The following is a 17,062-nucleotide window of genomic DNA, read 5'->3' on the forward strand; positions in this document are numbered from 1 at the left end:
ACTTCTTTTTATATTATGACAATGAAATGATTGTGTTCTTTTAAAAACCACGATAGAGAATAATAATGTCCATTTTATTTGACCACTTGCTGCATTTCAACAGCATATAGTCATAGTGTTAAGAATATACAAAATATACAAAAAAGAAAAAATATAAATAACAATTGTTGGTGCAGGTGAGAATTCAGCTTTGGCATCACAGGAATAAATTACTATTTAAAATATATTAAAATAGAAGGCAGTTGTTTTGAATTATAATATATATTAGGGCTGTGAAACGATTAATCGCGATTAATCGCATCCAAAATAAAAATTTGTTTTTACATGACAAATGTTTGTGTACTGTGTATAATTATTTTGTATACATAAACACACACAAATGCATGTATGTATTTAAGAAACCTTTGTTATTTATATATAAAATATTTATATTTATTAATGTAAATTATATATAAATATACAGTATATACATGCAAATATTCATGTGTGTGCATGTGTATTTATATACACAAAATATTTATATATATATTAGGGCTGTGAAAAGATTAATCGCGATTAATCGCATCCAAAATAAAAGTTGATAGAGAATAATATGCATGTATGTATTTAAGAAAAATTTGTTATTTATATATAAAATATTTATATTTATATATAATATAAATTATATATAAATATATACAGTATATACATGCAAATATTTCTTAAATGAATACATGCGTGTGTGTGTGTATTTATATATACAAAATAATTATACACAGTACACACACATATATTATGTAAACACAAACTTTTATTTTGGATGCGATTAATCGCGATTAATCTTTTCACAGCCCTTATATATATATATATATATATATATATATTCTTTGTGAAGACAACTGAATACAAACTGTGACATAATATAACCGTTATGTTTTCAATCTTCGTCGCCTTGTGCAAATGTTATAAAACACAAAAGCAGAATAACTCCAATCACCCATTGGGTGCCAAATGAGAGCGCTTTATTTCCTATATTCAATCACCTCATTGTTCGCGTGTGGGAACCCTTACATCAATATTCTCCAAGCATATATTGCATAATTATCATCTCTCATTACAGCTTGCTATATAGGGGTGCAGAAGTGGTGATTAGGTGTAATATCATCAGGAGAAGAGACCGTGAACTACAGATGGGAGTTTGAGCATGTCGATCATAACACACATGCATAACTGCATGGGAATATTGTTTGCTTCCAAGGGCTGAGTGTGATGTTAAATTAACGGTTTAGGATTACATCACAAACTTTTACATCATACTTCACAGTGATGATTGGATGAGTCTCTTTGAAATTTTAGACTCCAAATAATTAGTCTTTTTGTTCATATTAATAAAAGCATTGCGGCTTGCAAGTATCTGAGGATCTTGGTCTGTGGGATTGTAAGCGGCTTATGAACACACTGAAATGTGTCCAGGGAGGAAGTTCCAAATGAAGAAAATTGAGTTTTCAACAAAAACATTGTTCTTTTTTTTTTAGCAAGAAAACACTGAGAAAATGATTTGAGAAACAGATTACTTTTTTAAATAACAAAAATACATTCAACAACCCCTCAGCACACAGGATGTTAAGACGTTTTTTAAAAGTAATTTCTTTCTAAACGTGAGAAATAATGTGAATTACACAGACAAAATGCATGATATATGAACGTGCTTAATAGTCTGATCGCCATATAGTATGTTTCAATCCCCAGCTTTGCCAAATAGTAACCTTAGAGGAATAAGTTCTGCACACACACACACACACACACACACATGCACACCTGGACAACCCGAGCCTTTCACCGGCAGTCGTGGTGAGGAGCAGGTACTGACAGACTCAAACACCTGCTATTGGAAAGTATGTTCTCCCTCAGTGATCCTGGGTTTTACAGGACTGGGAGGCTATTGTTCTGTCCCGGTGCTGACAGCCAAGGTATTTCTGGACTCCTAGAGCACATACAAAAAAAAAAAAAAAAAAAACTTTACAAAAAAAACAATGGCCAATTCATGTAAGTTAGTAGCCTATAGGAAAAATAGCTTTACTATTTCAACTCCCTTTCCAGCTTTGAAAACAGTGTGTTTCTATCATTTTTATAGTATAATGTGAACCAACGTGTTATTTGAATTAGAAAATGTCTGAATTCCTTTATTCTATCCTTATCTGAGGGTCAAGCTTGCCTTTTGAAGACATCTAAAGATCCGTTAACACCCCGCAGTGACATTCACCTGTGACACAGCGCTGGCTGGCCAAGAATGCAGTGCACCTGTAAACCTGAGTTACTCTGATCTCTATCTTCAGTATCAATCATCACTGGAATTTTTCATATTATGTATAGAACTTTTTACGTGTATTAAATGAGCGAAGAATAGATTTAGATAAATCACATTAGCAATGACAAACATCCATCTATTGGTTGATTTACTGACTGATACAATCAATGTGACAACACATACAATTGTACACTACTATTCAAAGGTCTTTTATGCTCACCAAGACTACAAAAATACAGTAAAATGGAATATTATAAAAGATAATTGTTTTCTATCGTAATATATAATTTATTCCTGTGAATTTTCAGCATCATTACTCCAGTCTTCAGTGTCACATGATCCTTCAGAAATAATTCTGATATGCTGATTTGGTGATCAAGAAACATTTCTGATTATTATCAATGTATCAAGCAGTTGTGCTACTTAATATTTAATTATTAAATAGTATTTACAAATATTTTGAAACACAAATGTCTTTACTGCCACTTTGATCAATATAATACAAAATATCAACTTCTTTCAAACCCCCCAAACTGTAGAAATGATTCATTCAAATACTGTTGACTAGGCATTTCACTTCATTTGCTGTTTTTGATCCCTGATATGCAGACTTGGGAAAGTCTGGAAAATGATCACCCAGTGAGGCCCGTCTTAAGCAGGAGGGGAATTTGCAAAGTCACCTGGGCTACAAACCGCCGCAAGGCACCTCTGAGCTCCGGGGCCACCCCGCTCGGGTCCCCAGCTCTGATCCCCGACGCCGACCCCGCTCAAAATCATCCCCATTAGCTTACTGCTGAGGAATTCTCGGTCAAGTGAATGCCACGGTGGCTAACAAAGCCCTGTTTCAAGGAAGATTACAACTTCAACAGGAAACCCTTTGATGAGTGAGACTGTTTGAAAATGTTATTAATATCACCATCACCCCTTAGGGTCAACAAAAACCATTTCTAATCACCCCGTACCTGTGGCTATGTATTCTCTTGTGTTATTGTGTGTATGTGTGTGTGTGTGTGTGTGAGAGAGAGAGAGAGAGAGAGAGAGAGAGAGAGAAAAATGGGAGAATTATCTTACTGTCAGAGAATAGAGGGGAGACTTGTTTAACATGGACCGCGCTCAACAGCACGTGCGATGACAAAGCGATTTTGCTCCTTACAACGGTCACCCACCTGCACTCAGATTAGGTCAGATATTCGTTTCTGAGGCCAAGCTGTCCCTCAAATTAGATGATGAAAAAAGCTCATTGTGGATAACATTCTTTCTCGGCTGAAGTGGAAAAATAAAGAAGAAAAAATGTAATACCTCATTATGCTGCTGTGGGAGGATCAATGGTGCTGTTTTAGAGACTTTAATTCCTGAATCTTTTTGTTTACATTAATTACATTCTATTTCATACAAAATTACCACCAGTATTTTAGACTATCGGGGGCCAAAATGATTTATGTCTGCCTGTATATTTAGTGCAAAAACAACAATATTTGAGGAAATCGAAAAAAACAAATAAGGCATGATCATGTGACTGAAATGGCATATGCAAATATTTTAACAGGTATTTTAACATGTCGCATATTTCAAGACAAGTAATTCAGTCCAATGTTCAATTTGTAAACTTGATATGATTGTAGAATGTGCTCGGAGGCATCCTGTATTTGTAGCTTAAATATTTACTTCCAGTAAATAAACACATTATAAATGAACACATCTGTGGAATTTTCAAACAGTGCACTTTGCATACATTGGTTCAGTTCAAAATATATCCGTCTAAATGTTACTGAATTACTGTAAAAGAGTTGTGCAATGATTCACTCTTAAACTCTTAAAAACAAAGGTTCTTTGATGGTTCTTTCTTGAAGTAACGTTAAGCCTACAATTCTCACATTATATGTTCTTCATATAGTGTATTGGTTAGGTGAGTTATTTAAAGCACCAGTACATAGAGAACTAGAGAATAATAATAAACTTAAAATAATAAGTTTGTTGAGGAACTTACCAAGTTTCTAATATTGCATTGCATCCAGCTGAAACGTTTCGTCGACTGTCATAACAGTGCTGCAATCAGCATATACAAACATATGATATAATATATATAATACGTTTTTTTCTGTCATTGTTCTATATCATATTATAGAGACTATTATAGGCTATATGCTAATTTATGGCTATAGAGTAGCCTTTGTGATCACGGTTGTGTTTACCGAGTAATGTGAACGAACGTCTTCTCTTTTAGGCTATGGCGCCCTCTGCTGTTAGTTTTGTATTAAAGCAGCTTGAAACTGGCCAGCTGAAGGAGGCAGATGGTTTATTTTGACTTCATTCTGAGTTTGATGATTACACTTTATTTCGTAAGTGTAAAAAAAAGTAAGTGTTCGTGCTGCCTTAAACTTTTAAGTTCAGTCAACTCAAATATCCAAGTTGTCACTTAGTACAACCTCACATTTTAAGTTGACTAAACTTCAAATTTTAAGGCAGCACAAACACTTACTTTTTTAAGTTGAATAAACATATTTTTGTACAGTGTATATTGTTAATTGTTAAGTTGCTGCCTTAAATTAAGTACAATCAACTTGGATGTTTAAGTCATTTCAACTTAAATTACATTAAACTGACTTTAAAAAATGAGTTGAATCTTGTATAACTTATGACAAAAAGTTGAAAATTGCTTAACTTATTTTGATGAGTTTAAGCAAAGTATAAACATATTGTCATAACTTATTGATCAAATAATGTTTTACAGTGTGCAACAAAAAAGATAATACAACGATAACGACAATACAATAAACACATGTAACTGTAGTATACATGGGGGAGAGATCTGTGGCCGAGTGCATAAACTGCTAAAACTAGTCTTACAAGTTAGTCTTCAATTGTTTTTCTTTAAGATGCTCATAACTTTTTAAGTCAGATATATAAAAAACACAGATTGGTCTAATTTGAATATGTATATAATAAGACTGATTGCCCCCTGGTTAACTGCTAGTTAAGACACAGTGTTATGAAACTGGCTCTGATTAACCTAATATTTGTGTTTTCAAAATGTTAACTCATGTTAAAATATTCTGAAATTATTACTGAAGGTATTTACTTTATAATCCATAATGTGTATTGTTGTATTTTATTAGATTATTTATAATAATAATAATACAAATATGATAATACAAATAATTATTAATATTATTATTTTATCATTTATAAAAAAATACTTATTTAATGTATAAAAGAAACATAAATATGTATAACTATAATAAATACTACTACTACTACTACTACAACTAATAGCCCTAATAATAATAATAATTATTAATATTATTGTTTATAATATTATTATTATCTTATAATATTATAATAACTCTTTTACTAGACCTAATAATAATAATAATAATAATAATTTTGTATTATTATAAAATATTAAATAATTATTTTACTAGCCCATATAATGCTAATAATAATAATAATAATAATAAAATAATGATTATTATTATTATTACAGCCTTTATGGTCATTTAACGATTTATACCGGCCTCCCAATCTGGATTAGTGGGTATTCACGGAAATGAAGACTGGAGACCCTTCACTGAAATATTGCAACAAAGCTAACATCCTTAAACATACACTCCCCGACCCTTGTACCGAAAAGTCAGAGGGAAGGGGGCGAGTTCTACCGCTGATCTCTATAGCATCCGCAGGAAGATTTCCTTGACAGCACGTCAAGAAACTCGAGAGACAGAGCGCGTCCCCTGGAGACCGCACGCGTCCACTTCCGGTTTGGCAGAGAGCTGGAAAAATAGCAACGGCAGAGGAGCACAGCTGGGGAAGGAGCTAAAGCGAGTCGCTGTGCAGAGGAATGGGCGACGTTTGATCGGAGAAGGTGAGACGCGACTTTATTAACGGCGCATATTATATCTGCTCAGACGTCACCGTTGGTTTATTTGGCGCAGTTCTATCGGACGCATCTAAATACATGCCGCTAACCGGCTAACTTGTTAGCATTCCGTGACAGCTTTGGTACGAGCTAGCCTGGCAGCAACTCGGCTGTCGCAAATGTAATGTGGGAGAGTTCGCATGCAGCGCCGGGCAAATTAAACGGTCATGGGCCGTTTTACACCGTTCGATAGCTGTTCAACGAAGCGTACGTGTTTGTTTTCCCTTCAGATGCAGTCAGTATTAACTGCCAACCTCCACATTCCGCATTCCCCTCAATCACAAGCAAGAGGGCCACTTTCACACCCTGAATTTGTTTTAGACAAGTAAGTTACAACTTTTGATCACAGCCGTAGAAGTGACGCAAAAGTAACTTACGTTAACTAATCTCATTAAGGTAACGTTACTAAAAATATCGAAAGTGTAAGATATTGGCTGTCACACAGTAACTAGCGAGCTGCCTACCTAGACCGTTTTCTAGATGCGTTTGAACGTGCCTGTTATGCTTACAAATTCTGTCTAAGTAGGCAGCTCACTTGGTTTAAAAAAAAAAAAAAAAAACAGTCGAGGGCTGATTCAATTCAATTGAGCCGTTACGGATTTATTTAACAAGGTGGTAATGATTTATTTTAAGTTAAAGTGAAATTACATTTAATTGGCTTAGTAAACCATTAGTAATGTATTAAATTCGTAACAGTAATGTAGTTTACTGTCTCTAAAGGTTAAGTTTGGTTCTGAGTTAGTTTCGTTTTTGTTAAATGGTTAGTTCACTCAAAATGATAAGGAAAATGAACGTGGATGGTGTCCCTAACTTAAATTCCAAAAACTTAAGTCATTTTGGGTGAATTGACCCTTTAAATTCCACATGACATAATGTATGCAGCTATCTACAAACAGTACTGTGTCTATAAAATGACTTTAAAATATTTTACTTTTTTTTTTTAATGTACAGGACAGTAAAGTGTTGAGTGTTTCAGGTGAATGTCAAACATGTTTCACTTTCATTGGTTGTTCATGTGGCATAAAAATTCCTTGTCGTGAATGTACTTGAAATCTTTTTCTGAGGTGAGTTGTTCTGTTTGTACTGTCCATCATTTTGGACTTTTATCATAAGACTTGGAATAAAGCCATACACCACACAATATAACGGGTTTAAAGGGCAGGACAAATAGGGTTGTTCAACTCAACTGGTAGTTCATATGTACAGCAATGATATGTGAATTAGGCTATTTGATTGGTTACTTTGCTGTTAACAAGAGTAAAATAACTTCTTTTAGTATCTTTTATTTACCTTTCAACATTTACGTTTTTTTTTTTTTGCGCTAGCTTTTGCAATACTGGTAATATTGTTGGTTTCTATGTGATAATTTGCTTTAGTTTTTCTCATTTGCAAGTCATTTTGGATAAAAGCAGCTGCTAACTGTATTTGGAAAATGCAGGCTAATATAGTAAAATGGACAGTCTGACAAACAAATTGCAAGAATAATATAGTCCAACAGTTGGGTTCCGGAAGTAACAATCCCATTAATTTTCTCCCTAGGGGAATTGATTTTTAACCATTTTTAACAGTTCACACAGAATGAGTTATTGCTGTTAAAAACCTGAGACGCAGGTCACCGTTCTGAACATTCCATACCTTTTTGATAAAGGTATACGTTCAGTAATGTTGAAATTAGCCTCTGGCATGTGTTCAAGGTGATTGTGTACCTGAAGAATGTATTTATTTGAGCAATAGTCTGAAATTGAAAGTACAATTTTTGCATTTGCTCATCAGGAAGTTCATAAGAAAGTGTCTTCATTTTGGTTTTCCCCATGTCCTTGTCATCTTAAAAGGCATGTTACGACTTTCAGGAGTCATAAATGTCCCTCCTAACCACTCAGAATGTTTTCTCAACCAGGCTTGTCTGAACAGACGGAGCCAAACCAATTAAGCTGTGTGCATGAGTAGGCATTATTGTTTTGCACTCGATAAACCTTTCATTTTTGTGGCTGTGTCTGCTTCTCTTCAGTATTAGCTGTTAAGGGGTTTTGGTTTGTAAATTCTCCTGTTATGGCAGATTTATAGCGCAGAAAAGGAGAAGGATTTTTCTCGTACCTTACACAAGACATCACATCCGCTGCTCAGGATCTAATGCTCAGGTTTCTGAATCTTTTGACATTGGCTGTGAGTATAATACTTGAATGTTTTGGGAACATTGATGAACAGTTTGTCCCTGAAGCTTGTGGTTCAGTGGGCTTTGGCTGTGTATTCCTTGTCTCTTGGCCAGCTTCAATGGGGATTGACTTGGGAAAGAAGAAAGGATGCCTTTGACCTGCGCACCCGAAGCAAAACAGAATGACTTGGTGGTATTTTTATCCACTCTGATTATGCCTGTTGGATATGCAAAGCCTGACTGATTTCCCTTGCCAGTTCCTTTATAGCGATTCTTAATTATCCTTTCGAATTTGTGCAGCAGATTCCCTTTGATGTAGCTTTTCTTTTCTTGCCATTAAAATGGCCGGAGTCGTGGATGGCGATGGTAGAAGGCACAGAATGGGCCTGGAGTATGTTCTTGATGCACATTGGCCTTTTTATGATCTTTCTCCTGTCACGATCAGGAGCAATATGTTAGTGTTTTAACTGAAGATTCCTTTGGTGTAGCCTCATGCCTGGGACCAGGGATGATACCCAGAGCTTCTGACCCATTTTTTATTAGCTACCGCTGTGTTGTTGAGCTCTATATTATCTTGATATATGCTAGCAGCATAACATTACAGCAATGCTTTGACAGCGGCGGTTATAGAAACATGTGACTAGTTTTACAAACTACAATCACTAGTCACATATTTCTATAACCGCCACTGTCAAAGCATTGCTGTAATGTTATGCTGCTAGCATATATCAAGATAATATAGAGTTCAACAACACAGCGGTAGCTAAAGCTTGAATGTTCCTCTTGCGCGTAAATAAATCGACAAAACTAACACTTTCGTGATGACGGACCCGATCAGGGCGGTGACAATTCTGTTAACTCTCCTGAGAAACTTTCATCGGGCAGGCCTTATTGTCAAGCCCTGTTATTCAATCAAAGTGTTGTTGGGATAAGTCATATTGCTCAGCATTCTCGTGGTAGTTCTTGAAAACAGTTCCCCACAAAGTTTGCAAGCACTTCTGGCAGCTTTTCCGCCCTCTCACGGCCTATCGGTTTCCTCCTGCCAGACTGTGCATGTTAAGCATTTTTGGCAGTACTGGACTGGGTTTTATTTTGCAGAATAGGCTGAAAGCTGCTTATCTTGAAGCAGGCCTTCTGCAGCGTTCATTTGCCAATGCTGATATGGCAGTTTCCACTCTTAACGGCTTGCTCAGTGACCCGGTAAAATACGTTTTCCCAGTTAGCCATGAGTTTTTATTTTTACTGTTGTTTAGGGATTCTGGGTACTAGCGTGTGTGTGTGTGTGTGTGTGTGTCAATTTTTCTTCTGTTTACTGATATTTGGGAATTAAATGGGGCTATAGTACAGATTGTACTGTAATGTGTTTAAAAAAAGGCTAATTTAGATTAACCTAAGAAAGATGAATTTGGCTGAGATGGTGTTTACCTAATTTCAATGTCTGATTTGATCTGCTTACTTAGTAATACAAATGCGTGTAAAATTGCCGTTTTAGAATATTTAACTTGCTGATCCACTAGTTAAGAGATACAATAAGTAACCTATGGTTAGATATGAAGATGTGTCATGGAGCGAACCAAGGCAACTCGATCCCTTCAACCGGAATAGCTCTTTGATGCCAACAAAAATTAGCTTTGATATGCATATTGCCAAATCGTTTACATGACGTTGCCGTCTTATCTAATTTTGATGACCTTTAACAATCTATCTTCTCAGCAATCCGCCATTTAAATATGCCCCTACTTGCAACCCAGAGTATACTATGAGGAAGTAGTTTCATAATTTGATTGTTGTCAATGCTCAAGAGCTGTGTTAAAATCTCCCCTCAAGGACAGAAGCCTGAGTGTGAAACCTGCGATTGCATCTCCCTGGAGTGCTGCCAAGACCCCTTGGGTCCCCCTTGGGTCCACCAGATCAACTGAGTAGGCCTATACATTCTTGATCTTCAAGTTCAGCTTGGTTTTCATAGAATTGGGCCTTATGGTCTAAGGCACAGCTCCTTTTTGATATGGCTTCCCTCTGTGAACGTGTAAAGGAAATAGAATTTTAACGTCTACTAGCCTATATGTTAAACATGATTTTCCACATATTTTTTTCACATCCATTTTTCTTTTCGGATTTCATTCACAATCTGTTTTTATGTATGCATGTTTAAAAACTGTCAGCAATCAGCAAATACGCATTTATCATTGAATTTTTTTTGGGGAATTTCGAATAAACATTTAACTTCACAAACCTCGCAGACTTAGTCGAATCCAGCTGTCAGATATTCTGAAGTGCGCATTTGTAGCCTGCATGAATGTGTTACTCTGTGAATGACGGTCGGTCCATGTGATTGAATGCGGACAGGAGAGTTCAGGTTTGAGACACACGATCAACAGACTTAGTTTAAACCCTTGATTTCAAAATATGCTGCGCTTATTTGCCCACTATGTCATATTTATGCCATTTTCACTGTGTGCTGCATGTAAAATTAGTGTTACCATGTCTTTATTTGAAAAAATATGATTCCCAGTATGCACAAACTTACCAGATTGTGCCCTGTTGGCTACTGTGTTTACTTCCTTTCCATCTAAAGTAAGTCTGTTTAATTTAGAGAGAATTTCTTTAATTCATTTTATATATTAGACGAACTATATGTATATAGATATTTTACATTGTTTCTCTTACTTTCTGGTGTTTCTATGAGTCCTCCTCCCCTCTTTCTTTCTCTCTTGACCATGGCAGAATGACAACATATGGGTGGTGACTGGTGAGACGGGTTTCTTGGCAAGCCCTGCCAATCGGAGAAAGTGTTTACTCTCCCAAAATTGCTGACTGAGACTCACGTTGAATCACTAGACTAGAGAGTGAGAAGATGAGACTTTAGGTGGTTGGAGGCGTAGGAGGGCCTGGGAGAATGTAAAGAGGAAGATAAGAACAACAACTTTTCATTTACAGAATTCTTGCAAATTCTGCTTTTTCCCATTTCTTTTTAAATGCAGCTTTTATAATGCGGTGTTCTGTTCAACATATTACTTGCAAGCTAAGTGGCTGCAGTTTTTACTTTTATGCTCCTATTGATGGATCACTCTTTCTCCCACATCGTTCTTGGCCATGTATCAACTTGATCTAATGAATTCTCTGCACACACCCATGAAGATCTTATTGGTTCCCAGGTATTTTCCCTCTGCTTTTTAGATGTTGCTCTTGATGACACCTTTGCTTAAGAGCACTATATGAACTACTCTAATGCTTGATGGATTTAAGTGCGTTTGAAGACCAGTCATGGCCATTGGCTGTCTTTGTCATTTAAATAGTTAGAGATGTCTGTTGAGTCTTTAAAGTGCTTGAGCTTCAATCTATGCAGCACACAAGGGATTCATGTTTTGGATTAAAGTGTACACTAGATGCTTCACTAAAACTTGCTCTCTCTGGAGCCACAGTGCAACTGGCCATATATTCCCTTGTCTTTTTTTCTGATTTATGAAGCTCTGTGAAATTAGTCAGATGTTGTGTCTTATTACGCATTTACTAGGGATGCACAATCTATTGGCCAAAATATTTGAATTTTTAATGTTATCGTTATCAACGAAGGCCGAAATATTAAGGCTAATAGATAATGTATTATGTCCTTCAGTTGAACTTCATATGTGCACTGTTTGCCATGATGGTTTTGAATTGCGTAAAATATGATTGGAATTACTTTGAAAAGCAAATAGTTAAGTGCAACGCAAGTCTGTCTTGGCTACATTACTGTAAAAGAATGCTGTGAATTCTTGGTTCGCCCTGTTACAGGATGAGCGCATCCACACCTTCATGACACACACAGTTTATTTTGTGTCTATATATGATTTATCACCTATAGGATGTGTTTGGTTAAGTTAATTAACGCGGTAGTAATGCGCTCCAGTTTACCAGTGATCATCTTAATCTTCAGCACGCGCAGCTCAAACGGCAATTAATGTTGCATTAACTATGACTTGGACTGTCATGTACATAATGAGAACACTAGTAATAGAACGTTGTTAGGCTAGTTCTTTGGGTTTAGGCTAGTTAGCGTGTTTCAGCGTGTTACGGGAGGAGCGCATCCACCACAGGAGTTTCAAATTTCTGACTAGCACATAATTAGTTGATTTTGTGCAGATGTAAGTTGTAGTAATATGTTTATGTTGCATAAATATCTATGATGAATCTAATATAGGTTCTGTTGAGTTAATTCACCCGCTAACAAAGCGCTTCAGTTTCCCGGTGTTCATTCAGCTCTTTAGCTTCAGCGCATGCTGCTCAAACAGCAATGCTGTTATTTGAAACAGTATTATTAGTTTAAGAGGTTTCTTTTTCAAAAACAAGTTATGCATTTAATAACTAGCACTTTTTTCCTCTTATTATTTTCATAAACAATATGGTTTAATAAAATCATTTCATTATTGTCTTTATGTAGACTAGGGGTGTAACAATATAATGTGTCACAATATATCGCAATACAGAAATGCAACAATATGTATCGTGGATAGTGACAATATTGTGTATAGTTTACCCAAAATAAAAATGATTGTGTGAGGAAAAAAATTCTAAGTTTTAGTTTTAGTCAGTACTATATTAAACTACTAAATATAATGTTGAATATAATGCAATGGGGGAATATTTGTGGATCCTGATAATGCCAAATGTCGTACTTTAGCAGTAAAAAGTGGCCTACATTATTTTAAATATATTTAGCCAGTGACAGAGTGCAAGAAATCTCTATAAAGATATTTCATCTAAAATAATTCTGTATTTTCAGCTTCAGAATCATGAATATTTTTATTCTGGTATCACTTGTCCTGTGCATTGGGTTTCCAGCACCAAGTCCAACCCTATTCATTTACACCCACAATGTAATATCAAATTTAGCATTTTAATCAATAGTAAAAAAATGTTAACCTTTTATAATATGTCTTGGAGAAAGCCGATTATATCAGTAATCGGCTTTCAAATATAAAGCATTATCGGTATCGGACAAAATCATATTGACATCCACAAACTAATGCCAAAATGAACACTAACATTCAATAGTTTGGGGTCACATACGATTAATTTATTTACTAAATTGATGTTTATTCAGCACGATGACAGTAAATAAATTTGTCAAAAGATTTCAATTTCAAATAAATTGTTAAAATTGCTAATCATCAAAGAATCCTGAAAAAGATGTATTACAGTTTCCACAAAATTATTAAACAGCACAACTATTTCAACACTGATAATAAGAAATGTTACTTGAGCACCAGGGCCCAGTTGCATAAACACAGCCATTATGTAAAGACAGTGCCTTTTAGTTCACCCAAAAATGAAATTTCTGTCATTAATTACTCACCCTCATATCGTTCCAAACCCCTAAGACCTTCTTTTATCTTCGGGTGAGTGTTTAATGACAGAAATTACATTTTTGGGTGAACTAACCCTTTAAGTACTAGAATGACTAGCCTAACTAGCAGTTAGTCAAAGGGGTAATCAGTATTACTTTTTGGTATCAAATTAGACCAATCTACATTTTTACGAAAAGGTAAATGTTTCAAAATGTAAGAATAATGCACTAGTTAAACGAATGTCGTCTATGAGTAAATGGAACTGTTTTTCTCATGTGGATGTTGCATGTGCATTGTACAACAGCATGGTTACTCTCATGTGTAAAAAAAAAAAAAAAAAAAAAAACCTGGTGAATTGTGGTTAGACAGGTTGGTGCCAATGTATCAACGGCATCTTTTGTTTGTTTATAGGGTTAATGTGTAGATTTGTACTGTACTGTTCTGAAATGGAAGCGCTGATTATTACTAGAGCTTTATATAATTGGACCACACAAGGGTTGAGTAACTACCTCAAAACACAATACACATTGCAATACATAAGTCACAATGAAACACATCACAATATCATAATTGGATCACAATTAAAACTGTACCAAACATGTGAAAGAGAATGAACATGCATCAGTTTCAATCTCTTGGTTCATTCCAGAAATAGCCTATAGGTTCAAGAGGGTTATGCTTTTCAATGTGCTGCTTCGTTAATTTAACCATAGGAAATTTAGAAATTAACACAGAAATATAACACAGTGATACAAAGACCTGTACACTGGGGGAAAAAAATCTTGGGGGAAATATTTTGTCTGTTGATAAATGGTTGTACAGCAAAGCCCACATGTCTTCATGCACAAAAGTCAACGCATATTTCCACAGAATCAGGATGCCTGATATTCATAAAATTCTACTAATTCAGTCTTTTGCATTTTTTTTATAAGTATTTTGGCAAATTGGATTAGGCAAATTTTACCTGCATATTTCAACAACTGTGAAAAAGTATGCAAATTCCATCTGTGTTAACATATAATATACCATTCATTTAGTTTAATCTTTTTAATATCTGTAAATGTGTTTCCTCACACATTGTTTTCTTTCATTCAGGTTCTCTACAAACCAGGAGAGACGTCAGTGAGTCATGGAGGACTGTGGTAGCCTCATAGAGTTTGATGTACCTGAGTTCAGCAACACCGTCCTGAACCAGCTCAATGAGCTCCGTCTCCAGGGCAAGCTGTGCGACATCATTGTGCACATTCAGGGCCAGCCGTTCCGAGCCCACAAGGCTGTTTTGGCCGCCAGTTCACCATACTTCCGTGATCATTCAGCACTTGGCACAATGAGTGGCCTCTCCATCTCCGTAATCAAGAGCCCTGAGGTGTTTGAGCAGCTGTTGGCCTTCTGCTACACTGGCCGCATGGCATTGCGCCTACGTGATGTCATCAGTTTCCTCACGGCTGCCAGCTTCCTCCAAATGCAGGCTGTGATTGACAAATGCACACAAATTCTTGAGGGTATTCACTCCAAGATAAGCATCCCAGTGCCTGATGGGACAGATCCAGATGACGATTGCACCTCCTCAAGGTCTGGACCCAATGGTGTGAAAGATGGTGGTATCTTTTTAAACCCCACTCAGATTTCGCCACCCTATTATCCTCGCCAGAATCATTGCGCGGAAGGGCGGAACTCAGGTAAGGGGCTGGTGGAGGAGGGTCAGTCAGACCGAGGGAGCAGCGACGGCATATCTGAGCAGGAGGTGTCCATGGAGGTTGAGTCGGAACAGATAGAACTCATCGGGAAGGATGGGCACGTGACAGATGTCCATATAAAGCTGGAGAAAACCGACCGGCCCAGCTACTCCGATAGCTCGTCGGCAGGTGACGATGGCTACCACACAGAGCTAGTGGATGGTGAGCAGGTGTTGGCTGTCAGCGTGGGATCGTACGGGCCTGTGCTTTCCTCTGCCAGATACACTTACTCGGCACTACCTTCCCCCTGTTTTGTCAGCCTGAGTTCCTCTAGCCCATCTCGTTCCTTGCTCAGCAGCGTCCGGGGTGGTCGTGCCCGACCGAAACGTCCCGTGCCTCTTCCAGCTGATCTACTTACTCAGCTCAAGCCTGGTGCCGACGAAGGAGATCCACCTGCGACGGCAACTACCTTAGAAAACGACGTAAGGGAGCGTAGTTTCCGTGGACAGTGGTACCCCTACAACGAGCGGCTCATCTGCATCTACTGCGGCAAGTCCTTCAATCAAAAGGGCAGCCTGGACCGTCACATGCGTCTGCACATGGGCATCACGCCCTTTGTCTGCAAGTTCTGCGGCAAGAAGTACACCCGCAAAGATCAGCTGGAGTACCACATCCGCGGCCACACGGACAACAAACCCTTCCACTGCCAGATCTGCGGCAAATGTTTTCCCTTCCAAGGCACACTCAACCAGCACTTGCGCAAGAAGCACATGACCTCTGGCACAGAAGTTAATAATCACACTGACTTGCTGGGAGAGGCACCCGATGGCCAGAGAGGGGAGCAAGAGGATACCTCAGAGGGCGAAGTAGCCTGCGGAGCAGCATACCCCGATGATTTGTCGATAAAAACCGCCAGCGAAGAGAGTGGCAAGTGTAGTCCGGAAGAAACCCCTGCGTCCAAACCCCTGCGTGGATATTAAGTAAAACCTTTTCCATTAACTTGGTTGTTTGTCCTACTTATCTAATAAGGAAGCTTAAATGGTTACTCTTTTCATAATTAAGCCCAGCTGTTTCTAAAGAACGACAAGAAATAACCCGCCTTGCGCATTTTCTACTCGTCCATTTTTGTGGAAGTTCTACACAGGACTAAGACGGAGAGAAAGAGTTTTTAAGGAGTTGTTTTTGTTTTTCAAAGGGAAGGAGTCCTATAATCGGGGAATTAAATAACTGGGGAGGAGGTCTCTGTAATCAAGGCCTCCTAAGAGTTTTATCACATTTTTATATATCTATATATATTTCCATGTTTTTCAACATATTTACAGAGTAATATAGGCATGTTGCAATAATGAATAATGTGAAAGCTCAGATGAGATGCTTGTCATATCACGCTTTTACCTGACCTGTTTTTGCACATGTGGCCTGTAGTAGGTCACTCACTCACAAGGAATGGTTTATCTGCCAGTGCAAGACACATCTGTTCAATACCTCATTACACAACCTCAACATACTCATAATGGACAGTATTTGTAGCTTGTCATCAACTCCAGCCAGGTTTTACCTCATAGCAAAGAACCTGAACGGAGGGGAAGAAGCTTCTCTCAATAAAGTTCTGTTTGTTTTTTTCAAAGGGTTGGAATGCGGAGGCAAAAAAAAACCCTGATCAAAACATCTCCACTTTATACTACTTCAGTGAAATATTCTTTA

At 37.1% G+C, this 17,062-nt stretch overlaps 1 protein-coding gene across 1 annotated transcript; it reads left to right on the top strand.

Annotated features, from left to right (window-relative positions):
* Positions 1–6,043: 6,043 nt before the first annotated feature.
* On the top strand, positions 6,044–16,464 carry zbtb34 (zinc finger and BTB domain containing 34). Its single transcript, XM_084388480.1, has 2 exons — positions 6,044–6,149; positions 14,778–16,464. The coding sequence occupies exon 2, from the start codon at positions 14,812–14,814 to the stop codon at positions 16,336–16,338; it is 1,527 nt and encodes a 508-aa protein (XP_084244606.1). The 5' UTR covers positions 6,044–6,149; positions 14,778–14,811; the 3' UTR covers positions 16,339–16,464.
* The last annotated feature ends 598 nt before the right edge of the window (positions 16,465–17,062 follow it).

This window comes from Rutilus rutilus (genome assembly GCF_951802725.1).
Source record: "Rutilus rutilus genome assembly, chromosome: 19".
NCBI lineage: Eukaryota > Metazoa > Chordata > Actinopteri > Cypriniformes > Leuciscidae > Rutilus > Rutilus rutilus.